Source organism: Leguminivora glycinivorella, chromosome Z (assembly GCF_023078275.1).
Source record: "Leguminivora glycinivorella isolate SPB_JAAS2020 chromosome Z, LegGlyc_1.1, whole genome shotgun sequence".
NCBI classification, from domain to species: Eukaryota; Metazoa; Arthropoda; class Insecta; order Lepidoptera; family Tortricidae; genus Leguminivora; species Leguminivora glycinivorella.
In genome coordinates, this window is record NC_062998.1 from 39,516,996 (window position 1) to 39,543,161 (window position 26,166).

Here is a 26,166-nt window from a genome sequence, read left to right on the forward strand (position 1 = left end):
CACGCCACCGAAACGACGCAAAAATGTAGTCTGGCTCTTTCGCGCGAGCGAGCGATAAGAAGAGCGATAGAGATAGTATCTAATATATACGAAAGAAATATTATCGTGATGAGCGTTTCGTGAGCGTTTGTGCATTCGGCTACGCACACAATAGCTATATTCGTCACAGAATTCATAGGAGATGAATTTTCAAGCGAAATAAATATTGCAGCAATGCAAAAAAGAATCGTATAGGTATGTATACCTAACATTTTCTTATTCGGTAATTATCTTATACATTAGTTAGTTAACCTACAAAAGTCCTGAAAAGGATTGAGTAACCATTATTACGGCTGTTTAATCTAATCAGGCCCCGTAGCCGAATGGCATTTCTCCGACGCCAAACGAAAGCGATACGCCGCTGGCTCTGTCGCGCCAATACGCAAGCGCGATAGAGATAGATATCTACTAGCGCTTCGTTTCGTGAGCGTTTCGTGAGCGATTGTGCCATTCGGCTAGCCACCCTGGCATGTAAAAAATAAATAAAAAAGAAGTGTGAGGTAAATATTTGTCATGTGGCAAAAAGTACATCGATTGTGCGTATGACACACCCGCGCACGTGGCTTTGCTTATAGTAGCAATATTTAACATGTTTGTAGTTCTTAGAAAGCCTCCAAAGTAACTTACTTGCAAAAAGGTTTGTTTGAGCAACACCGGCGTAAGCGTGGCTTCGAGCGACTCGCCCAGGTCCTCAATGAGCATGGGCCAGCCCAGGCGGATGCAGTTCTCCAAGATTCGGAGGTATGCTGGGTCGTTCAGTTTCATTATTTGTAGACCATTGTCACGTTCCATGTTCTTAATCCATCTGTTAGCCTGTTGATAATTATTTAGTGATAAATGAGAATCGACAGAGAACTCGTTACTGCACATTAGGTATGCTTACCTAATACCTACGTCTCGCTCCCATTAAGTATACCAGCACGCGTTAACAAATATAATATTAGTGTCAGCTGATACTGACCTGGCGCTGACGTATTCCGGCAAGGTCAGCGTATAAAGCGTATATTCGAAGAATTTTTTTCCAGCTATATAATGAAATCGAATATAACAAAATAAACATAACAAAGTAGACAAAATATGGCCAACACCGCACGCTCCCAAGCGTATCGTAGTTACCACACCTCTGACACTGCCGACCAAATATATGAAAACGTCGCGTTCCTAGCACACAGTAAGCTCGTGTAGGTGAACGCGTACTATGCTTGTATGAGTGATATATGACAGGTCGACTGTTCGCGTTTTTGACAGGCGGTAACTGTGAGGTAACCGAGAGGGGGTGGGCGGCACTTTCAGCGGGGAGCGGGAACGGCCATACTGTACGATAGTACTCTTTATTATACTGTGGTATTACCGTTACGGAATCTGAACGATTATACACTTGAGTACGCGGTTAGTAAATCTACGACGTCGGCGTACCTGCTCCTGGGGATCGATGGTGAGCGGCCAGCGGCCCGCGCGCGTCATGAGAATGCCGTTCTCGGTTGAGATAGCGTCGCGCGGGAGACCCTGCGAGTTCCATGTGCGGATTGTGTACGAATTTGCCATCACAGTTATCAAACTGAAACCAACGGTACGAGTATAGTGTTAACACTTAAGTGTTTATATTGTCAAACATCGAAAGTTGGTAGTGGATTGTTATCAAGTTTAAGAAACTGACGCCAAATACGAATTCTATTTGAAGAAATCTAATTCTGTTTATTGCCAAAGGCTATAAAGATGCTCAATCTTATTTGAATTAGACCAGCAATGAAAGGAATAAACTTACTCGAAAGTGTCAGAAGCCGGAATCCCGAGCTCATTGCACTGTTCAACCCACTTAGCTTCGAGCTCTCGCCGGTAATTGGTTGGAAAAGCACCAAAATACGCAATGCAACCTGACGCTATGATGATGTCCCCAGTTGTACAATACAGTTGGTGAGTCGCTGACTGCAAGAGAATTGTAAATGTATCAATATTACCTACCCATAAATTTGGGTTTCGTATCCACACTATTAATATTGCGGTCTGGCGCAGTCGGTAGTGACCCTGCCTGCTACGCCGCGGTCCCGGGTTCGAATCCCAGTAAGGGCATTTATTTGTGAGATGAGCACAGATCCCTGGTTCCTGTGTCATGGATGTTTTCTATGTATATAAGTATTTATATATTATATATATCGTTGTCTGAGTACCCACAACACAAGCCTTCTTGAGCTCACCGTGGGCCTCAGTCAATCTGTGTAAGAATGTCCTATAATATTTATTTATTATTTATATTTATATCCATACTAATATTATAATGGGAAAGTGTGTGTGTCTGATTGTTTGTCCGTCCTTCACGACAAAACGGAGCGACGAATTGTCGTGATTTTTTAAGTGAAGATAGTTGAAGGGACGGACAGTGACATAGGCTACTATTTGTCTCTTTCTAACGCGAGCGAAGCCGGGGGCAAAAGCTAGTTTATTATAAATAGGAAAGTGTGTGTGTTTGTTTGTTTGTCCGTCTTTCACGGCAAAACGGAGCGACGAATTGACGTGATTTTTTTTTGTGGAGATAGTTGAAGGGATGGAGAGTGACATAGGCTATTACTCTTTATCTCTTTCTAACGCGAGCGAAGCCGCGGGCAAAAGCTAGTTAAATATAAATAAAAATATAAACGAATGCATAGAATTTGAAAAAAATGTATGCGTATTATAAATAAAATAAAAAAATAAACATTGAGGGACACCTTACACAGATCAGCCTAGCTCCAAACTAAGCAAAGCTTGTACTATGGGTGCTTGGCGACGATATACTTAAATACTTATATAGATACATATATACATACTTATATACATAGAAAACATCCATGACTCAGGAACAAATATTTGGGATCATCACACAAATAAATGCCCTTACCGGGATTTGAACCCGAGACCGCGGCTTAGCAGGCAGGGTCTCTTCTCTAGGCCAGACCGGTCGTCAGACAATACTCGCAATTATTTATATGAATCGTAACGATGAAATTCGCCAACCTTGTTTATGTATCCATCCCAAAAACCTTTAGTGCGCTTTCACATTATCCGATCCGATATCGGATATCGGAAGGATTTCAAAGGCAAAGATGGCGGCTGAAAGGTATGGGATATCGGTCCTACATCCGATATCGGATCGGATAGTGTGCAAACGCACTAAAGCACAGGTTTTTCTGGGTAAAGGGCATCAGTGTGACTTCAAACATTTTGACGCTTGACTCGCATTCGTGAAGAATGGTGTTAATGACACCGCTGTGCTAGGACCATTTTTGGTGGGCGTATGCTCCGTCCTTACCAAGTATTATACGTAATGAGGAATAGTGTGACCTACTTTAACGCTGTCCTCCCAGCGGGTTTGTTCGTCTGCCAGCGCCTGCGTCAGCTTGCCGGCTCGCGACAGCCGAGCCGCGGCCAGATCCACGTCGGCCTGCAGCTTTATACGCTCTTCCTCGACCACCTGCCACAACAGACATTTATTTATTTAATCGTATGGCACCAGCGATTGTTAATATACCTAGATGTCTAAAGAGCTCTCAAAAATGACCCCACGAATATTGTGCCACGGTAGGCGGGGCCTCAAAATTGTGCCACGGAGCTTGTCAGTGCGCTAATGGCGGCCAGTCGGAACAGTCGTAGTACGGCATATTTAGAATACATGTTTATAAAAAGAATACGCCGTACTGTTTTGTAATATCATGTGCTAGTCGTTCCAACAAATACTGAGAAAAATATGGGATTAAGTTTCATGTGTAATTGGCGAGGATCATAATTATTTCGATTTATTTTGTACGAGATACTTTTGTATGGGGATGATGTTATGCAATATTTTTAATAGCCATTGATATTTAAAAACTTTCATTTTTGTATAATTTTATTAATATCGCGCGACCATGTTTGCCTGCCTGCTGTGCGGCCGACATAGGCCAGTAAACTTGTTTAAACACACGTACGTGTCAGTGGCATAGGAGTTCGATTATTTTGATCACAGACCTTATGTCACCGGCATAGTGGTTTAAATGGCCAATCTGAACACATTCGTGGACATTTATGGTATAGCATACGCGTAATCATTTGTTTCCTTTGGTCTATGACAGATGACGTCAGTAAGCGTCCCTAAACGTGTTAATTTAGAAGGTTGTAGAATAGAAATAGACGTGACCTGTGGTCCGGTGTCAGTACGGCGTATTATGATCTTGGAACCACTTTTCGGCTGGCATTTTATTTGAAAGTAGTTTTTTATGTTATTATCTTTCGGTGGAGACATCTAAGTAATTACATATTTAAGGGCCGGTTTTTCAGTCGCCAGATAAATATATCTACCAGATAAAGTTATCACTATCCTTTTCATACACGTATAAATTACAGTGACAGCTGACATTTATCTGACAGATATTATTTATCTGGCGATTGAAAAACCTCACCAGCCCTGAAAAGGTAAAATTTATAAAATGAAAGCCTACGTTTAACACCTGTTAACAATAGACGGCAACTGACAACAACCTGAACGTGACTGTACATTGATATACAGATATAAATTGAATTTATCTAGTCATAAAAATACTTATTATATCGGAATACGTGTACGACATAATTATTATTTTCATATGTAGGTTGTTACTTCATAACAACAAATTAATTATGTAGTTATTTTTTAATATGCATAAAATTAAAATTATTTCTGCTTGGTTCTTTAATGTATGACATAAACCCATCCCTTTTCGTGTCAAATTTTAGTCAAATATGAACCGCGAATTCTTAGCTGCCAGTACGTACAGCAAGAAGGTTTTTAGCTGAATAAAATCGCTGATTGGTAGTTAGTGACATTATATGCATTTCAGCTACACTTATCTGTGTGCATTAGTATAAAAGAGATGACTATTGTTTTGTTTACCAGTTTTGATTACAGGGCCTGTAAACGTATTGTCTTGTGTAAATGTAGGCGTAATTGTGTACGAGGGTCATGCCAAAAGAAGTTAGATACTCCATGGTCATTTGATTGATACTGGCCAGTTATACAACCATGTAAAGGTAGGTTATCTGCTTATAAATTTAAAAATGGAACACTTGGAAATTATTAGGATTCCTTTTTTAATTATTTTTTTTCTAAATAATTTTGGCGGGAAATTTCCGCAACAATGGAGCTTACTCGACGTGATTTTCGTGTTATGATATATTATGACTTTAAAAAAGGTTTAACACCTCAAGAGTGTTTTGAACTTTTAGTCTCGACTTTTGGAGAGTCTGCGTGTTCACGTGCAACTGTTTTCAATTGGTTTGCTGAATTTAAAAGAGGACGGGAGAGCTTTGAAGATGAGGCGAAGACCGGACGGCCGCCAACCGCAGTCCCTGAAGAAAATGTAAAGACTGTGGAAAAAAATATTCGTGCGAACCGACGAATTACATATGTAGAGCTCGAGCGTAAACTGGGCATTGGATCAGCAGCATTGCAAACTATAATTCATAGTAAACTGTCTCTTCATAAGCGTTGTTCAAGATGGGTGCCGCACAAGCTCACCGATTTACAGAAAGACCGTCGCGTGGATTGGTGCAAATTTATGATAGATAAATTCGACGCAGGCGAGAACAAAAACGTATATGATACGAGGGGTGGCTGAAAACTTATCTACCTAAGCTATAAATATTAAAAAAAGAATACTGGCCACTATGAATTCGTGTTTATTGACTATTCTTTTTTCAAAATTTCAAACTATTATTTGTCAGTTGCTTTTCATTTGTTTTTGGTACTCGATTGATTGCAACATGTCGCTAAAGAAAAACAATTTGATCAGAATTGTACAACGTTCAGTGATTAAGTTTCTCACTTAACAAGGAACTACGCCTTCGCAGATAAAACAACGTATGTTACCCGTGTTCGGTGATTCGTGCCCTTCCGATTTCAAGATTAAGTTCTGGTCTAAGCAATTTAAATCGGGCCGGCAAAGCCTAGAAGACGATCCTCGTAGTGGACGGCCGATTTCTGCTATTACTGAAGAAAATGTGACCAAGGTGAAAAATAGACGAATTGAAGATAGACGAGTGAAACAATGGGAGATAGCCAGAGATGTGGGCATTAGTAAGGAACGGGTTAATGAAATAATTCATAGCTATTTGAACATGTCTAAGGTTAGTGCCCGCTGGGTCCCCAAAATGCTTACTGCGTTAGACAAGGACAGACGTGTCAAATGTTGTCAAGAGTTTTTAGACATGAGTCGAGGTAAAGAGGAAGAAATTATTTCTAGGATTGTGACATGTGATGAGACTTGGATTAGACAATGGGACCCAGAAAGTAAGCAGGAGTCACTACAATGGAAATTCAAGGACGAAAAGCCTCCTCGGAAGTACAAGGTTCGTCCATCGGCTAGTAAACTTATGGCGACCATTTTTTGGGATACTGAAGGAATTTTACTAATAGATTATTTACCTAAGAAAACTACAATGAATGCTAACTATTACGCAAATTTACTTTGCCAGCTCAGAGAAGCCATAAAAGAAAAAAGGAGGGGTAAACTTAACAGAGGAGTTCTGATATTACACGACAATGCACCAGTCCATACTGCTCGCACTACACAGTTAGCCATGGCCAAAAATGGCTTCGATTCCATCGACCACCCACCTTACACCCCAGATTTAGCCCCCTGTGACTATTTCCTGTTCAGACTTTTAAAGAAAGATCTCAGAGGACGACGATTTTCTACTGACAGTGAGATGATAGCTGCGGTGAACGAGTATTTTGACGACAAACCGAAAGATTTTTTTTTTAATGGATTAATGTCATTATTTGAAAAATGCAATATTTAAAAATAAAATAAAAATAAAAATATTTTACCCAGTTACGCCTTTTCTTTCATAGTTAGGTAGATAACTTTTCAGCCACCCCTCGTATACTTACAGGTGACGAAACATGGCTATATAACTACGATCCCGAAACAAAGCGACAGTCCACAGTATGGTGTTTTGAAGATGAGCCGACGCCAACAAAATGTCGCCGAACCCGAAGCACACAAAAACAAATGGTTGCCTCATTTTTCTGCAAGACGGGACATATTGCTACAATAGTGCTAGAAGATCAAAAGACAGTTAATTCAGAATGGTATGTGACAGTTTGTGCCCCAAGAGTACTGTCAGCTTGGTGTGACAAGCGGCCGAAGTCAGGAACCCGGCACTTGCTCTGGCACCACGACAACGCTGCCCCGCACACTTCCGCTAGAACACTTGACTATTTCAGCTCAAAAAACGTGACTATTCTGCCCCACCCCCCATATTCCCCTGACCTAGCCCCCTGTGATTTTTATCTTTTTCCTAAAATTAAAGAAAAATTAAAAGGAAGGCGATTTGAGAACAAAAAGGATGCGTTGGCTGCGTGCTGCGTATAATTACGAAATTTCTGAGGTGTCTAAAGAAGAGTGGTCATCGGTATTTTCTAAGTGGTTTAGACGGATGAAAACGTGTATACGTGTTCACGGTGAATACTTCGAAAAAATAGATAGCTGTAATAAAGAATAAAGTATGTAAATTTTGAGTATCTAATTTCTTTTGGCATGACCCTCGTATGTGTGCTAAACGGTGCCAAGAATTTGAACGGTAATGTTCTTAAAAGCGGCTTCCATATTTATCTTACTTCGTTGTATGACACAAATAGATTCACAGGTATACAGTAAGGTACAGCGAGGCAAATCTCGACTGGGGGACAATTGTAACTGATCCATTTTTTCCATTATTACACTATGATCTTGAGTTCTAAATGTATCCACTGAACACGCCACTAATACGCCTATTTAATAATGCAAATATTGTAAAACATGGAAAAAGTGGACCAGTTACATTTGCCCCCCAGTCGGGATTTGTCCCGCTGTACCTTATATATCATTAAAAAAATTTCACAAATTGATGTCCAAGGTTCTCAAGGTTCTCAGCCATTGAGCTGCGTCAGGAGTGAGTGAGAACAGGTCGTCGGGACTCCTCGGGTAGGCTCTGAGAGGGCCACAAAGGTGTTTTAAATGGGCGGTAAGGCCGAACCCTGTCCGCCTTCTGTTATTAAGTTTGCACCATTCATGACGCGGGAGATTAAACCCCTTTAATTTTGCACCTGGTGATACAAGGGTACTCACAGATCCGTCCGTCTTTAACTGCCAGTCAGAAGCCCATTTTTCGCTAAGACTACGACCGGATTCTATTAGAGCCCTAGCCAGTTTGAAAGGTATACGGCATAAACTAACTACGACATAGTCGTCTCCTTCATTTGTCAAATTTATCATAACCAATTTATGATTTACTTAAATTAGGTAGCTTTCTACCTGGTCCTTAATATCATTAGTATCATTACTCCTTACCCTTAGTTCGTCCAACATTTTAGCGAGTTGTGCTTCGATTGCTTCCACTTCTTTCTGCTTAGCTCTTAAAACTGCCATTACACCTTTTAATGTTGCGGCTGCCTCCTTATGCCTGGACAGATGAAACAAGTGGTGAACAGGTACTAGGAACTAATTTGCACTTAATTGAATTACGGATAATTCATTACCACCAACTCGAAAATTATTGATTTAAGTAACAATATAATTTGATGTTAAAAACATTTTTTTTCTTTTTGACGATCTTACACATTCATATAAGTATAGATAATTAAACTTTATTAATTAAAAACACAAAGTTTTACACAGTACATAATTCATATAAGTTGACATACAAAATATTTATAATATAACGTTATTATTATTGTGAAATAAATTAGTTTAAAACTTATCTATTAAAACAGAATGATTATATGAAAATAATTACGCGATTATTTTTGGCTCGACAATTCTGAAGACTTTAGCATACATATCAATTGCTTGCACCCACAAAACCATAGAGCGGCACACCTAGAAAACAGAAAGATTAGTCTCATAATGTCCAAAACATGAAATTACTCAACCCTTAATGCATGACCTTGACAAAGATTTATTCAAATTAGAATTTTGACATGCTGTCAATAGAGTCAAAAATGCATGATGCGTAATACATCACTATGCATTTAAAGGTTAAACCTACTTCTCAAATTACCGTATTCCCAAAATGTCTAAAAGTCAAATTAACTAAAACTTCACTTTCTCAAAATGCCTGATATGTATCCATGAAAACCACAAACTACATATATACAGACTAGTGCGTCCCGTACAACAAAATGCGACCGTCAAAACGAAACTCTATTGATTCCAGCGAAAATGATAGATGTCACTCATAGTGCCATTTGGCATTGATCTAAATTTAATAAATTTTGAAACATGGCTAATTTTTAAATTTACATGTTAAGATCTAATTTTCTGGCCATATAGTAATAAAAACTGTTCCAAAAAACATTAGAAACAAATTAAACCTATGTTTACAGATAATAGAGCAAATTTTTAGCGCCATCTATCAAAAAAACAAAAATCACTGGTATCTAAGCGGTTAAGGTTTCAAATTTACCTGAACAATTTGACAAAATAGACGTTTAGCACATACACATATGGTCGAATATTGAATGAATAATAACCGAAGCCGAAAAATTGGAACAGTGTACAATGAGAAATAAACATTGTGAAAAAATTAATGGAATATTGTGTTATTTTACTATATTAGACAATTTTGGACGATTGTGTTTATAACATTATCGTCAATAACATTAAAATTGTTGTTTTCAGTGAGAAATTAACAAACTGGTGACTAAAACGGGGTTTCGTGCCATCACTCACGAAATCATTTTCCAACCTGAGACAATGAATAAAGGCAAGAAATTGGTTCTAGCTGGGCATTTTCTAGAGATTGAAGACATTATTCCACCATTTGTACTTATGTGCAATAAAGTATAAATAAATCATTGGCTTTTGAAATTGTTGATATGTCATTTTCATAGGCTAACTGTAGGTATTATATCATTCAGGGACAGGGTACAGGGTTTATTTTAAAATAAAAAGAAACTAGCTATAATAACTTTTAATAGTTTTAATTATAATATACATTACAAATACTTGTTTCATTTACTTGAAAATATTAGAGGTTTACCATATCACATCAAATATGTAATCATCAATGCGATAAAATAAGTTCTCAGGAAATTTATTTATAATGTGATAAGCCTTTGGTGGATGGCCTGCTTCTGCTTTACTCGTTTTCGTGCTCCTTCATCCCATTGAAACTTCGATATTTACGCATTTTTGTCAATCCGTTTCGATTTGTACACAGGAGCAGACATGAGGAAACAACTCAAATGATTTTGGGACATACTCGTAACTGGGATTGGCTTCCACATCGGCTTTTCTACCTCCAATAAAGTTTGCACTACAAATTCACCGTAAATTCAATTCAATACTTGTATCAAATGGTTATGCACTTTAAATAAAACTTCAGAGGTTAGATGACTCTTATCCGCTTAAACGGTGGTTTCGTTTCCACCACGGTCTTGGAAATAGCTAGAATTTAGAGAATTTAGTCGCTATTTTTCTTGGTGTTATTACAATTCACCATAACAAATTTTACTAGGCCCATATTAAATTTATCTCGAAAATGTTTACTGCAAATACTGCAATATGAATTTGACAGCGTAAGTCAGCGACAGGAATGTCAATTTTGGCCATAGTGAGCGCTGTGATCCTTTTAGTTACCCCCTCACCCGCTTTGCACCCTGCACCTTGCCAATACAGTACAGACTTGTCATCCCATACATCCGTCTCACGTTTTTCTCTTCAATCATTTGACAGGTGCAACTTACTAACCTAAGTATCTACTTAATTTCAGCAGGAACATCGAAACGCCTGACACATTAGTGAATGCTAGATGATGGCGAATTTCGGGCCGATTGTCAAGGCACGTTATGGTCTCGGTTGAAGTTGGTTTGCTTTTCAAGCCAGAGATTACTGGTTCAAATCCCGGCGGAGAGACGCAAGTTTAGTGAAGATAACAGTTTTTTTGAGTTTTATTTTTATTTTGTGTAAGTATTTTGATTTTTTTTGCATAAGTTTTAACGATAATTCTGAATTATCTTGAACGTACATTCCAGGAAAAGCAAAATATGCTACGTAAAATATTACAACTCTAATTGCGTTTTCACATTATCCTATCCGCGATATCGGATGAAGGAAGAATTTTAAAGGCGAAAATCAAAGATGGCGGCTTAAATATATGGGATATCGATATCGGTCCTACATCTGATATCGGATCGGATAATGTGAAAACGCACTAAGACAGAAGTATTACTTTCTGATTATTTCATTTTTAGTAATAGTATAAAAATGTTTTACCACAAACAACTACATAATATCAGCACGACAGAGTCAGACGGCACTATGATCAGAATGAGACAAAAGTTGTCAAAATGATTTACGGATTTTTTAGATATTGTATATTAATGGGGAATAAAACAATATATTAATAGGCCAATTTTATTCACCAAATTCTTTGAAAAGTTTCTTCATTACCATACTAAGTGTTGGTCCAGATTGATAAAACTTTGAATATTGGTAGTTCGGGGTGTAAGAACATGTCAAACCTGAGATATTAAATATTAATACTTATTTTCCCATCAAATATAATGAATAAAAATAAATCAAACACAAAGTATTACAAAAATACAAAAAGATTCACAAAAAAGCCAGGTCTCCGGCGATATTCGAACCTCTGACGCTTAAGTTATCGCAGCTAAAAAGCAGTATCTTTGACCGCCACACCAAACTTCTACTTAATCAGAGTGACGAAATTAGGTAACTTATAGGTATAATATGAGTAGTAAGTCATGAAGACTTTTCGCGACAAATTGAATGAATATTAAATGTTTTGTTACTTATAAATGCAACGTTGCCAGACTGCAGACTGCAACGTCGCATAACCCTAGTTTGGTTTGGTCGTAAACTGATTTAGACCTTAGTAAATTATTATTAAAAATCAATTCAGAAATAGAAGATGATGGCTATACGGCGCTGGACTGATGGATGCGTTTTGTTATATAAAAAGAGTAGGTACATAATTCTGAAAATATTTTTATCTTCTTGCTTTAAACTAAAAATCGTCTTGATATTCATCAATTATCATCATTTTGATATTTTGATATTCGTATATCATTAATAACCTAGATACAAAAATAACATAATTAATGATACTTCGATATTTTACCAGTATCGAAACGCAGTATGTTGGCCATGACAGCCAGTGACAGTACTAGTACTGAGGGCTTATTGCTGTCACCTGGGTTAACACATTGCGGACATCTTTCTCTTTTACTCCTATCCAGGCATATAGAGTGACATATATAGCCACATAGCGCAAACTCTGGTGTTCGTGGAAAACCTCCTAGCTAGACTTGTCATTCATTCATTGTAAAAAGATTATGACTCCAAAGACTAATGTCTAAGTGATTTTCAGTCTTATGTCAAAGCTGATTAAGACGTCGATGGCGGCAAAGCTTTTGTAAATACATATATTGAATCACGGAATTAAGCAACACAAGGCAATTTTTGTTATGTATTTATATTCGCGTTTTGTTTAAGCCGTATATTATATCGTTTTTCATAACAAAATGCGTAAATAATTTACACCTTAGTCTGTAACGTATACGCAAAGGTTCCTGAGCGAAACCAAAATCGACAATATCCACCTACACTCAAAAATCATTATTTATTAATTATATTATAAAGCAACATCTGTTGACGGTTTGTAATTGTCGATATTAATATATCTAGACTAACTTTCAATGTGGTACATGCAACTGGACAACTGTCACTGTACATTTGTAATCCTTATCACAAGGGCATAACGTCTAGCGATGGTTATCTAAGATAGAGTATTGCTGTTAGTAAGTACGATGGGTACGATGTTGAACCTTAGGTTACCTTCAATCAATACTAATACTGAAAGACAATTTTTAAACTTATTGCATTACATGTGTCTAACAAAATTTCAATGAAATGGGTTGTGAATCTAATACTAAATAAAATCAATATTTAAAAAGAGAGGGTTGAAAAGGGTATAAAAGATTAAAAAAAAAAGAAAAAAAAAAAGATTTTCACTGCCGAGGATCGAACCCGCGCATCGTCAGGGCCGCGTCCATCGGCTTACGCTACTATAACTGAGCTATTTAAGCGATAGTAAGGGTGGCGAAATATTAACTAACTTTCAATATGGTACATGCATGGCGTTACGAGTCCTAAAATTCATTATATTCTTTTAAAGATTTATATCTCGAAAGTGACACTTAACGCCATCTAACAGTGATCTCAAGGCAACAAGAAATTTGTAGTAACGCCATCTACATTTGCCGTGCTTTTAGGCGGTCGCATTTTTTTGTATGGGATGGATATATCTACTAAATCCATAATCTCTGATGAAAACTGTATTTTTACAGTTTTTCATAATGATCCATTGAAATCGTATCAATTAAGGGTTGTCGCCTTGCATCAAATGAGGTAGTTCTAATTTGTATTATATATTATAAGAGATGAAATAGTGATGTCAAATCCAAGTTTTCCACCTCGAAAGCCGATGGGGTCATAATTAAATTAATGAAAATCATAAAATTTTAGGACCTTTTCTGACTTTTGTTAAATTTTACCACCAATAACCTTTTTAACGGCAAAAGTGGCTATGAAAAATTTGATGTCTACTAAATTATCGTTATTATGAATATAATTTTGTCTTGGTAAGCCATATATTTACTGAGATACGGTCATTGAAAGTTTTGCACAATTTCGACAAAAGGGAAAAGTAGATGTAGCTGTTCGGAGGTGTATAATCTTTTTTAATCCATACTGAATATGATTTTTTACGGAGTCCACAAGGCTTCATTTCTCAACCGACGTTGGAACCACCAACTCCTCAGGTTCTGCTTAAAATGATCAATTTTTTGTACTTACAAAGAAGATTGTACCAGCAGTTGTGGTTGCGAGAAAGTAGGTGTTAACAGCTCAGCTGTTTGCACCTACTGCAGTGGATAATTCTGCGGTAAAGTACCAGGTCTGGTGTGTGCCAATGTTGATAAACCACTCGATGATGATCCACCATCAGATGACGATTTTGACCTTCCTGATCAGTTGACGGAGACATACTACCTCGGTAAGCTTTCTCCTAAAGGAGTGCTGTAGATTCGAAGGTCCAGTCTAGTTCATTTATCGTTAACTATGTTTATTTCACTAACTAACCCTACTTCATATTGCAAACCTTTGAGAAGCTGAATCTTCGAAACTATTTGACGTACCAAGACCAGATTAGTCTCATTTAATTACAAATTTTGTCTACTTTAAATTGTGCATAGTTACTTTTGCTGTACCATGGGTCCTTTGTTGAACAAAATCGCAAATGCTGAAATTTTCTATGGTTTTTCGTGTATTTAATAATGACCCCATTGGCTTTCGAGGTGGAAAACTTAGATGCCGCATCACTATTGCATATACAACAATATTATTCGTGATATTAGGACTAAAGCTTGCCTGCATCGAGACTGGAAGCGTAGTGGAGATAGATCTGTGTACAACTCTTTTTCGAGGCTTAGAGCTGACATCAAATCTCGTGTAAATATCGCCTATGATAATTACACCAGTGAAATGGAAGGTATTAGGCTTAATGCCAATCCCCGTGCTTTCTGGCAACATATTAGTAGCCTCAGAGCTAAAGGTGGCTTCGAGTCCTTAGTCTCTTATAACGGGGAAGAATTTCAAGGTAGCGATGCGGCTCAAGCTTTTGCTAATTACTTTCCGTCGGTCTTTCTTCCTGAGGAACCTCATCTGGATTCCCAAAGAATTCTACTCGAGGACCGGGGTTGTAACGCGAATTATGTCCATATTAATAATATTTCGAAGACAGATATAGAAGTGTCGTTGGGTCGTCTAAAAGCACGAAGCTCACCTGGTCCTGACAATCTCCCTGCTTTTATTTTAAAAAGTTGCAAAGAGTGGCTTTTGTCACCTATGATGCACATTTTCAACTTGGTCTTAAGTACCGGGCAGTATCCAACTAAATGGAAAATAACGAGAGTTAAGCCTATACCTAAAACTGGCAATAACACCCTGGTTGAGGATCATCGACCTATTGCTATCCTCTCGTCGGTGGCCAAAGTCTTTGAGTCTACTATAAATCGACTTCTTGCCCACCAAATTGGGCCTTACCTCTGTGACTCCCAACATGGTTTCAGGTCTCGGCGGTCAGTGGAAACTAATCTGTTAACCCTGGCTGACTCAGTAGCGAGTCACCTAGACAAGAGCATACCAGTAGACGTGTTGTACTTAGACTTTAAAAAAGCCTTTGATCAAGTAGATAATGACGTCTTGTTGGCCAAGCTGTGCAGTATTGGGTTTTCTCCACAGCTGCTCCGATTTTTTGCGAGCTACTTGGCTGACAGGAAACAGTATGTGCAACACGGCTGTTTCGTATCTAAAACCTTTCACACTCGCTCTGGTGTTAGCCAGGGTTCGATACTAGGACCGTTGCTTTTTGGAATCATGATAAATGATCTAGCAACAACTCTAAAATTTGCCCGGTGCTTGCTTTATGCTGATGATCTCAAAGTCATTTACGGTGTCCAAGAGGTCTCGGATTGTGTATCTCTCCAGGTAGATGTGGACAGAGTGCATCAATGGAGTCTCCAAAATAAGCTGACGTTTAATGCCTCTAAATGTGCCGTTATGACATTCAGCAGGGCTCGTCATCCGCTTTACTATGAATATTACCTGGGATCGGAGCCATTACCCCGGGTTGACACTATTTGCGATCTGGGCGTCATTCTCGATTCGCATCTAAACTTCCACGAGCATATGATAACATTAGCTCGTGACTGCTACAAGAGGCTAGGGTTCATTATTAGGAACGCGAGGGATTTTCAAGACTCGAATACTGTAAAGCTTCTATATACTTCATTAGTCCGTAGTAAGCTTGAAGCAGCTTCCTCTGTTTGGAATCCTTATGAGGCATCCTACATCCTGCTCCTGGAGAGAATACAGAAAGTGTTCCTCCGGTTCTTATATAAAAAAGAGTTTGGGTATTACCCCTTTTTATATCCAACCAAATATTTGCTTGGTTGTTTAGGCTTCAACTCCTTAGAGGTAAGACGAAATTTTAAGCATCTCACTACAGCCTGTGGCGTCTTACGAGGTGAATCAGACTGTCCTGAACTCGTAGCGCAATTACTGCGCCTTTATGTCCCTATGCCGACCAGAGTCAATTTCCGGCCTCGTGATCGTGGTTTATTTGTAGGCCCAGTATCACGAACCGTATCTCACAGAAAATCCCCTCTTGTTCGCCCTTTGCCCCTCCTGAATGCTCTCTTAGCATCAGCACCTGAGTGCGATTTATTTGCTGGCAGATGGAGTGCTGTGCGCGATGAATTATTGAGGTTCTGCGAGAGGATGGATGTACGTCTTTCAACAGTTTATCATGTATAAAAAATGTTTTGTACTTGTTTTTAGTTTTGCAGTGATTTAGTATTTAATACTGTCATGCTGTATCACTATTTTTGAAATAAATAAATAAATAAATAAATGAAACACCAATTAGAACTACCTCATTTGATGCAAGGCTGAATGTACGATTTCAAAGGATCATAAATAGTTAGCATTAATTAACTAAATGAGTAGTAAAGTTACTAATAAAACACAGTGCAAGGAATATAATGCACACTGTAAATACAATTTTCGGTATTCTGAGAAAGTGTAATTTTGAATTTTGGTTATTATATTATGAAAGTAATACATTTCGGATATTGGATATAATAGGCCAATGTCATTTAGGCATTTTGATGTACTGAAAATTGGTATTTTAGTAATTTTAGATATTTTACTACCTACTAATCCGTTTTAACATTGCGACATTCTAAGAACATTGTATTATAAAATTTGGTTGTAACGAACCGTAATCGGCACATGAAATTCATTACAAATACAAATATTTCGTAATTGACGTTTCCTACTTGCTTTTAAACATTGTGGTAATTTGATAAGGTCAAGTAGTCAATAATTGCATAAGTTTTGCAAAAACTTACTTTGGAAACTTTAACGACTGTATCGGGGTTAAAGTCCTTGTGAACGAGGTAAGCCTTTATCTTTTTCAGCGTAGCATCTGGTATGTGGTCCTTATCGTAGTCCTCCAGTTTTCCAATGAAGTTCACGTCCGCTAATAACTTCTTCGTGTTATCCCAGTCTGGTCTGAATATTAATTGTATATTACTAGATTTGATCATTCATTTGAATATTGGGTGATTACAGTAGTTTTAGTTAAGGTGGCTCGCTTAGGTTACCCGAAGCTCAGGCTGCGTTAGATGGCGTTAATCTGCAAATTACCAGTCTTATTTTTTTTGTGGAGTCGTACAGGCATTTATATACTTTCAATTATGCTTCGCGAACATTTAATATTAAAATTGACGTATTACAACAAACATTCAACTTCTCATTGTAACGTTAATCCCATCAATGTAAATAAATTTACTATTTTACACTATTTTTAAGTACCACTCACACATACAAACAGTGTTTTTGTATTCCTTCTAGTCGATAATTTCACGCGGCGACAGCTTGTTTAAATAGCCTTGCGGTAAATACGTGCCATCGCATGATTTGCATGGAAGTACTGGGTTCGAATCCAGGACTTTTTCTCTTTTTTTTTTTTAATACTACGTCGGTGGCAAACAAGCATACGGTCCGCCTGATGGAGAGCGGTCACCGTAACCTATGGACGCCAGCAACTCAAAGAGTGTCGCATGCGCGTTGCCGCCCCATTAGAAACTTGTACACTCCCCTTTGCTGCGTGTGCACAGCAAAAAGGAGTGTACAAGTTCAAAGGAGGGTTTGGGTTGCCGACGACTCAAAGGACAATAGACGGAACAAATTAGTTCCGTAAGTCCTCCCGTCGTCAGCACCCCACACCCTCGTTGAGCTCTGGCAGCCTTACTCACCGGCAGGAACACAACACTATGAGATACTATTTTTTGTTTTATTATTATACATAAATGTATATGTACTCGTACGTAGTTACTGAGCGTTTTCCACAAAAAAGATTAAAAACCTATTCTCTTACATGGTAATAATTTTTGGGTTCGTCGAACTCAGAATTTCTAACATAATTATCCTAATCTGATATTTTAAAAAATTCCAAAAAAGTATACATAAATTTTAGTTTCTAAACTACGATTCGAATGTTTTTTTTTCTAACATAATAATATGAGATAAACCTAGAAAAAGATACCAGGATACAGGCCATATCAGTTGTTTTTTCAACTGCCTGCCTGAATTATATAAATAATAATAATAATAATAATAATTGTTTATTTTCGATGGAGCAAGGGTATTCAAATCGCTTTTGAAATCTTAAATTAGTAAATGAAAATGCAATAGTTAACTGAGTAACGTAATGCTTTAAAAACTCAAGTGGACTTTTTTTATCTAAGGAGTAATTTCGATAAAATATTATATTTAGCGAGGGTATTAAAAGTTGTGTTTTATATCTCAACTTAATAAATAGAAAATCAAAATGACAATAAAAAAATCAATATGTTCTCTAAGATAAAATTGATACCTTCGGCTCTCCATTCTTGCTCGGTCAATAAAAAATACGAAATTTATATCCAAAAAAATACAAAAAGTTTATAGAATCCTGGGAATCGAACGCATCTTCACGGCGTGACAGACGATTGTTCCCCAACGACGCCATTACATAACACGCTGGTACCGACGAAATTGGGCTATACATATATAATTATTTAAATATAAATAATAATGTCAAATCCATACTAATATTACAAATGGGAAAGGGTGTGTGTCTGTTTGTTTGTCCGTCTTTCACGGCAAAACCGGAGCGACGAATTGACGTGATTATTTAAGGGGATTTAGTTGAAGGGATGGAGAGTGACATAGGCTACTTTTTGTCTCTTTCTTACGCGAGCGAAGCCGCGGTCTAAAGCTAGTTTATTATAAATGGGAAAAGCTGGTTACTCTATAATCTGAAGTGGAAGAATTCGTTGTTTGACCAAAGATAATGTGTGTTTGTTTGTTTGTCCGTCTTTCACGGCCAAACGGAGCGACGGATTGACATGTTTTTTAAGTGGAGATAGTTGAAGGGATGGAGAGTGACATATGCTACTTTTGTCTCTTTCTAACGCAAGCGAAGCCGCGGGCAAAAGCTAGTACAGCACGGGTAGCATGGTCGCGCGATAGACGATAAAATATCAGGCCGTCCCTGTCGCACTATTAGTAAGTGCGATTATAGGGACGGCCAGATGTTTTATCATTTATCGCGCGACCATAATTGCCTGCCTGGACCAGATTATATTGATGATAATTATTATTTGTAACCATTTAGTTAATATTGTCTTCAGTTACCGCGATAGTTACTCATGAAATAAAAACTATGAAAACGGATTAAATTGCGTATAATGAGTTTAAAATTCATCCCGATGTTTCAAACACTTTACAGCGTTCGTGGTCAACGGGTGACTGAGGAAAAATTACAATGTGCAAAAGCTACCCATATTCTTGTATATAACCATTTAGTTGTTGAAGAAAAACATTCACACAACAATAACATAGGTCAACCAGCTCAGTAAATGCAATACTTTACTAATACTATGCCCACACTATGACCTATGTAGGTATAATGTATTATACCAGACGTGTGTATTTTTTTTTATCAACAAAGGCATAATAAAGGATTGTATTGTATTTTTGTATGAAAATAAAAAAATAGGAAAGCAATATAGTAATATATAGTCAAATATTCCATTAAAAAAATAAAAAATACTTAATAAATCCATAAAAGTTCAAATGATTAAAAAAAACTTCGGACTCGAACCCACGATCCTCTGCATCATAGTCGGTCGTTTGACCGAGACGCCATTTCGATTTACATTAGCAGTGTCGAAATACACGATATGTATCTTTGTTGACAAAATGCGTCATTATTTCTGAGTCTGCTTGAGTTAAATAAACCAATATCTTTAAATAATTACTTGTCAAGAGCCAAATGTCACTGATGACAATGTCAACTAAAAATGCGCGAAATATGACGGCTCTGTGTCTGTACACAAAATTTGGCACGCACATTTACGTAAAATTAATAAAAAATTCACATGGATTTGTCCATGATTTCTGTATGAAACAATGTATTTCATTCACTACCGCGACGACGGATAATGTATAGTAGATGTATGCGTATATTTTTATTTAGTTGTAGTGTGCGGTGACTAAATAAATGGTAGATGTTTTTTGTATGGAAAGCGAGCCACCTTAAGGCTGCTTTCAAAAAAAACATCAAAAGAATGTAAAATTGATAGTTTTAGTCGGTGAAATACTACACTTTCCGTTATCCAACAGATTTATTTAATTCAAGTTCCAGTTAGAGCATCTTGATTGTCTTGATTTTTATAAGACTGGATTTTTGAAAACTAACTCACTAAATTAATTATGAATTTTTCTCTAATGCACGTTTAGAAAAACGCACGTATAGAGCTGAATCAGTCGATCTTATTTGTAAAATTTGGACAATTTTGAATATTAAAACGGGTAAATTTATAATTCGTATATCCTGTACCACAATCATTTCAGACTAGATTTTTATTTTAAGTTTTTGAAAAAGAGTAAACTAGCCTAAGGCGAATTAAATTTTTTTCAGAAATTACCTAAAATTAAGTGACAATTTCTTTGAAAATCTACATCACATCGAAGTAAGTTTTGTACTAAATTAATCTGCAACGTTTACTTAAATTGCTGTTATGCCTTAGTGATTATAAATTGCTATTATTGATTTTTGCCAATTTTTTGAAAACGAGCCTTCACCGGTACAATTATTACCACTTTTGGACATTTTCTCATATTTTGTTAGACCAAGTAGAAAAAGTCCTATAATGTGATATATATTTATAAACTGCTCGCAAAGCCCTTTAATTTAATACCACACACGGTATGATCGAGCGCTCGGTTGCGATTTCACTATTTTTAACACGAAAGCCCTCTTAAGTAGAATCTACAAGAATCTACTTTGTAGATAGAAGAAATTTCCGGTCATCGTCATAAATTTTACATCGAATTTTGGTATTATGACAGATTCAACACAAGTGAAATACTTAAATAAAAACACCCACTTGGCGTTAAACAATATGCATATCGGCTCCATCACGAATCGCACGAGAGCAGGTGGTTTCTGGAAAGCCTTCAGTTCGTTAATGTCCGCTTTGTTGAGGGCCTTTAGGGCGGTCTGCGCTGCTTCCATCGCCGGCATGGCCAGGGCTAGATCAGCCTTTGCCTCATCGGCGATTTCTTTTACTTCTTCGGCTTTTATCTGCAATTAAAACTGTAACTTGTAGGATAATATTTAATCTTGTACTTCAACTGGACAGCGTCAACTTTTGACCTGTTGCAATAGACAAAGCTGCTACTTTATGGATCTGTCAAGCAGAAAACAAACCTCTAATAGTAACTATCTAAATAAGAAAAACCCAGATCATAATTTTTACATTTCTTACTTTAGTGTGTTGAATGTGTAGTTTTAATAATATAGGTATATATAAAACTCCCGTGAGACTCATACATATTTAAAAATATTTTAAGCGGGTTACTCACGTATTAAGTCGATATAGCGTTCGACATGTTTCGGTTCAATTTCGAGAACCTTTCTCAAGAGTAGCGACCCCGCCTTTACATGTCGAGAGCGCGACGCATACTGCGGGCGCTTGCTCGGTGCGCGCGGCTGCTGAGGACGGGCGCAGGGGGGGTCGGCGGCGCGGGCGACGTCACCGTGGCGAGATCGGAGCTACCCACTATGTTACTTTTGTCAAAAGCAGGATTGCACACAACACTTATTAGTCTTATTACGTCACTTGTTAAGGGTGCGTTTACACTGGGGACCGACGTAGTGCCTAGAACTGTTTTCCAACTAGGTGGCACCGACCAACCACTGTCACGATTGAAATTGGGATGACGACTAATTTCTATAGCTTCCCGTATTTTCCGCTGAACGAAGAACTTTTCTCGCGCCAGTACGGTTACCCTATCAAATCTTACATAGTGCGTCGTGTCCGAATCCAATACGTGTTCTGTCACCGCAGAGCTGTGGCTGTCCCGGCCCTTCATACTACGTATGTGTTCAGAAAGCCTTGTCGAGATGTTCCGGCCGCTCTCCAATGTATGACTTCCCACAGGAACACGGGATCCTGTACACCCCGGGAACGTTTAAGGGCTCCTTGTCTTTTGGCGAACGCATCCATTTCCTGAGCTGCGTGTGAGGACGGAAAATCGTCTTGATGTTATATCTTCGGCGTAACAAGTGTCCGATCTTATCCGTCACTCCCTTGATGTACGGCAAGTATAAGGGCAGCCTTTCCACCGCCGGTGGTCGTGGTCGGACATTGGTTGTCGGAGATGCGACAGTGGTTGGTCGGACTAGCTAGGGTAACCGTACTGGCGCGAGAAAAGTTCTTCGTTCAGCGGAAAATACGGGAAGCTATAGAAATTAGTCGTCATCCCAATTTCAATCGTGACAGTGGTTGGTCGGTGCCACCTAGTTGGAAAACAGTTCTAGGCACTACGTCGGTCCCCAGTGTAAACGCACCCTTAACAAGTGACGTAATAAGACTAATAAGTGTTGTGTGCAATCCTGCTTTTGACAAAAGTAACATAGTGGGTAGCTCCGATCTCGCCACGGTGACGTCGCCCGCGCCGCCGACCCCCCCTGCGCCCGTCCTCAGCAGCCGCACGCACCGAGCAAGCGCCCGCAGTGCAGTATGCGTCGCGCTCTCGACATGTAAAGGCGGGGTCGCTACTCTTGAGAAAGGTTCTCGAAATAGTCGAAATTGAACCGAAACATGTCGAACGCTATATCGACTTAATACGTGAGTAACCCGCTTAAAATATTTTTTTTAAATATAGGTATATATTTAAAAAGTCGTAAGTTTCACAACCACTTCATTTCCGTGTATAATTCGTAACTTTTACAGATAATCGAAAACATTGATTTAGATGATTCTGGCGAAGGTGATGATTAGTACCTTAGCTTCCGCCTCGTCTTTCATGACAGCGCGTTTGACTTCGTCGGCGGCCTGCTGCTCCACCTTTAGTTTATTCACGAGCGCGATGCCCTCCGCTGCCTTCTTGGCCAGGATCGGCTCCATGTCGCGGACTTGCTGTTCCATCACCCCTACCACTTCGTATGTTTCGTACAATTTCTAGAGAACAATAAACAAGTTTGATGTATGTAAAATATAAGGGAGGTAAAACTAGTGTTCATCTAGCTTACTTAGAGTAGGTAAAGGTTGTCAATGGTGATGGTGTTACAATCAATTATGCACCGTGTTTTAAGAAACGGGCTTTGTGTGTTCGATATGCGATTGACATGTCATAGTTTTGACATGCACTTACTATGCAATTCTGTCTCCTAAAATGGACCTAACAATATGCTGAAGTTAACGGAATTCAATAAAAAACGGTGTATCTTAGGTTCATTAGAAAATTTGACTGTGCTAAGATTTTTAAGTATAACAGTTATTAAAGACGCGAGATATGAAAATGCAATCTTACTTGTAAACCGCAAGATATCCTGTCTCTTCCCCTAATTATTTCTTGTTGTTTCTTATCCAGCAGGCCAAGGTATAGCTGCAGTAAAGCTAGGTAACTGCTGGGAGTTGTGTAGAAATAACGTCGCATCTCATTGTATAATCTGTCCGTCATAACGTCGACATCCTAAACGACATAAAAACATGAGTAAATAATTTTACTATTTAGGCACATTGACCAGAAATCAAGCTTTATTAACAGCTTTTGCCCGCGACTTCGCTCGCGTTAGAAAGAGACAAAAAGTAGTCTTTGTCACTCTCCATCCCTTCAACTATCTCCACTTAAAAAATCACGTCAATTCGTCGTTCCGTTTTGCCGAGAAAGACGGACAAACAAACAGACACACACACTTTCCCATTTATAATATTATAGTATGGATTTCAATCAAGTCTTCTAATTTCTCATTGAAAAGCTGGATCTGCTGCTACATATCGGCCTTACGATATATGCAATATATTACTACCACCATAGTTTGCACAGTGCAAACGACGTAGCCTAGTTGCTCTATAAAAATACCATTTTACACGAAGCAAACCTGATGCATGGTGACACAAAGTTTAGATAGCTTCGCTATAGTGTCTTTGTTGCCCACGGCCGCCAGGCACAGTTCCGCGACAGACAACAGCGCCTCGGGTGGCCATTTGGTGAACCAGTCGATCGTGCAGCAGTTCACCAAAGACGGGAACATGCGGCAACGGCGCCTATCGAAATATATTTTTACATTAGTGTGTAATAATTCTAATAAAGTAATAAATATAAACAAAAACCAACAATTATACAATCTGAAAGTATTAACCTGAAAGCCTCGCCGACAGGGCTCATACAGATGACCAGGTGCAGTTTGCTGCGCACTCGATTGATGAAGAACGTGTAGACGGCGTCGCGATCTGCGGGGTTGATTCCGGCTTTCCCCGCGTCCGGCCTGCATCCCGTCTGAACTTGTTCGTATGTATCACCTTCGAATAGGTTAGGCACCTCACCTGGTCAAGAGTAGAGTTACATCAAGGTTGTTCTATTTAAAAAACATACCAAGACTAAAAATAACACTTACCAGAGTTTAGCATGTTATTAATGTCTTCGAAAAAGCCTTCTTTGGTGATTTGAGTATCAGTGAAGAGGAACACCGTGTCCTCGTTGGCAACGCCCGCGCGCATGTACATGACCCTCAGGTCGTCGTGGAACTCAGGAGTGTCGTAGTTACGCTTCAGTTCCATGCCCATGCATCTGTCATTGAACATACATTTTCACATCATCCGATCCGATATCGAATGTAGGAAGGATTTCAAAGGCAAAAATCAAAAATGGCGCCTTTAATGTATAGGATATCGGTCCTACCTCCGATATCGGATCGGATAATGTGAAAACGCATTTAAAGGACATTCCCAATTCAGAAATGAATATCTGATGTGTATAAGCTGAGCAGTAAATATATGTATGTTTTCTCCCGTCGTAACTTACTTGCACTCGTTGACGTGGCCGGCAAGGGTAGCGACGCTGCGACGGCCTGACCCGCCCGGCCCGACCATCAGGCAATGTCCTCTCTCCGCTCGCAGGACGCGCGCGATTCTGACTATATGCTCCACGGCGTCCGTGAACAAAACCAAGTGCATCTCGGTACGTGCGGTCGAGTTATATTCCTCTAAGTATTCCTAAAACAACATATTTTGTCGAAATAATTTAACACTTTCGCAATCAAGAACCCGCCTGGTGGGTACTCGTAAACTTTGCTCAGTTGCCGGAGAACCCGCTGAGCGGGTTCTCGCCATACAAGCGGGCGGTTATAATAAGTTACGAACGGTTTCTGACGTAAGTAGTGCGCCATTTTTTGGTCCGGTAGTGAATGTGTTAATGTTCTACAAATATACAGGTGGTTAACGTCGCACATTGCAAAATCACTTACATTCAAAACTATCATAAGCTTCTTTAAGTCTGGTATCTCCTGGTACATCCTATTTTCTTTAGGCACCGCAGAGTTAAGGAAGTCACCAAAAAGGAGCATAGGCGGGTGCTCAATAATTTCATCTTCTGGTACATCTAATATTGGCTGTTGGAAGTTCTTTTGACAGACTTTACTCATGAGATGGAAGAAGTAACTTTTGTCATCTATGTTGATAAGGCGGTCATGAAACACGCGAAGACATTCATGGTAAAATAATCTGAAATAAGCAAGTAAATTGTTCCGAGTGATGAATTGAGAGTTATCCTCGTTTTAATCTACATTAACAACTCAAACTCAAAAATATCTTATGTAGGCCGAATTACAAGCTCTTATGAATAGTTCATTACATATAATATGTATTATGATCTTAATCTAACCTAATTATTATCAGTGAGCGTCAGGACCCCTGGACCACTACAGATATTTGATGTTTAGTACATACTAAAATTTAGTACCTATTTGATACTATTTGGTACCTGAGTACATATATTTGGTACCTCCACTGATATCGAAAAATCGAGCAAATAAAGTGGCCAGACATTCTGACGTCAGGATGTCTGGACCATTTTTGGTTTACATAGTTCTAGGCAACACTACTAATTGATATCTTAGTCAATATTTACTACCTATTTGGTACCTGTCAATATATTTTTTTCAAATTTTTTT

At 38.5% G+C, this 26,166-nt stretch overlaps 1 protein-coding gene across 1 annotated transcript in view; it reads right to left on the minus strand.

The window, feature by feature from the left end:
* Positions 1–26,166, minus strand: part of LOC125240486 (dynein axonemal heavy chain 6) — a 104,969-nt gene that overhangs the window by 45,024 nt on the left and 33,779 nt on the right. The window contains exons 39-53 of the mRNA XM_048148380.1: positions 25,462–25,717; positions 25,020–25,210; positions 24,613–24,785; positions 24,358–24,541; positions 24,097–24,262; positions 23,526–23,687; positions 22,997–23,173; positions 21,095–21,291; positions 17,006–17,168; positions 8,806–8,888; positions 8,361–8,472; positions 3,362–3,487; positions 1,805–1,965; positions 1,456–1,597; positions 667–852 (exon numbers count right to left, since the gene is read on the minus strand). Coding sequence (XP_048004337.1) covers positions 667–852; positions 1,456–1,597; positions 1,805–1,965; positions 3,362–3,487; positions 8,361–8,472; positions 8,806–8,888; positions 17,006–17,168; positions 21,095–21,291; positions 22,997–23,173; positions 23,526–23,687; positions 24,097–24,262; positions 24,358–24,541; positions 24,613–24,785; positions 25,020–25,210; positions 25,462–25,717 — 2,479 coding nt within the window. The remainder of the gene's footprint in view (positions 1–666; positions 853–1,455; positions 1,598–1,804; positions 1,966–3,361; positions 3,488–8,360; positions 8,473–8,805; positions 8,889–17,005; positions 17,169–21,094; positions 21,292–22,996; positions 23,174–23,525; positions 23,688–24,096; positions 24,263–24,357; positions 24,542–24,612; positions 24,786–25,019; positions 25,211–25,461; positions 25,718–26,166) is intronic.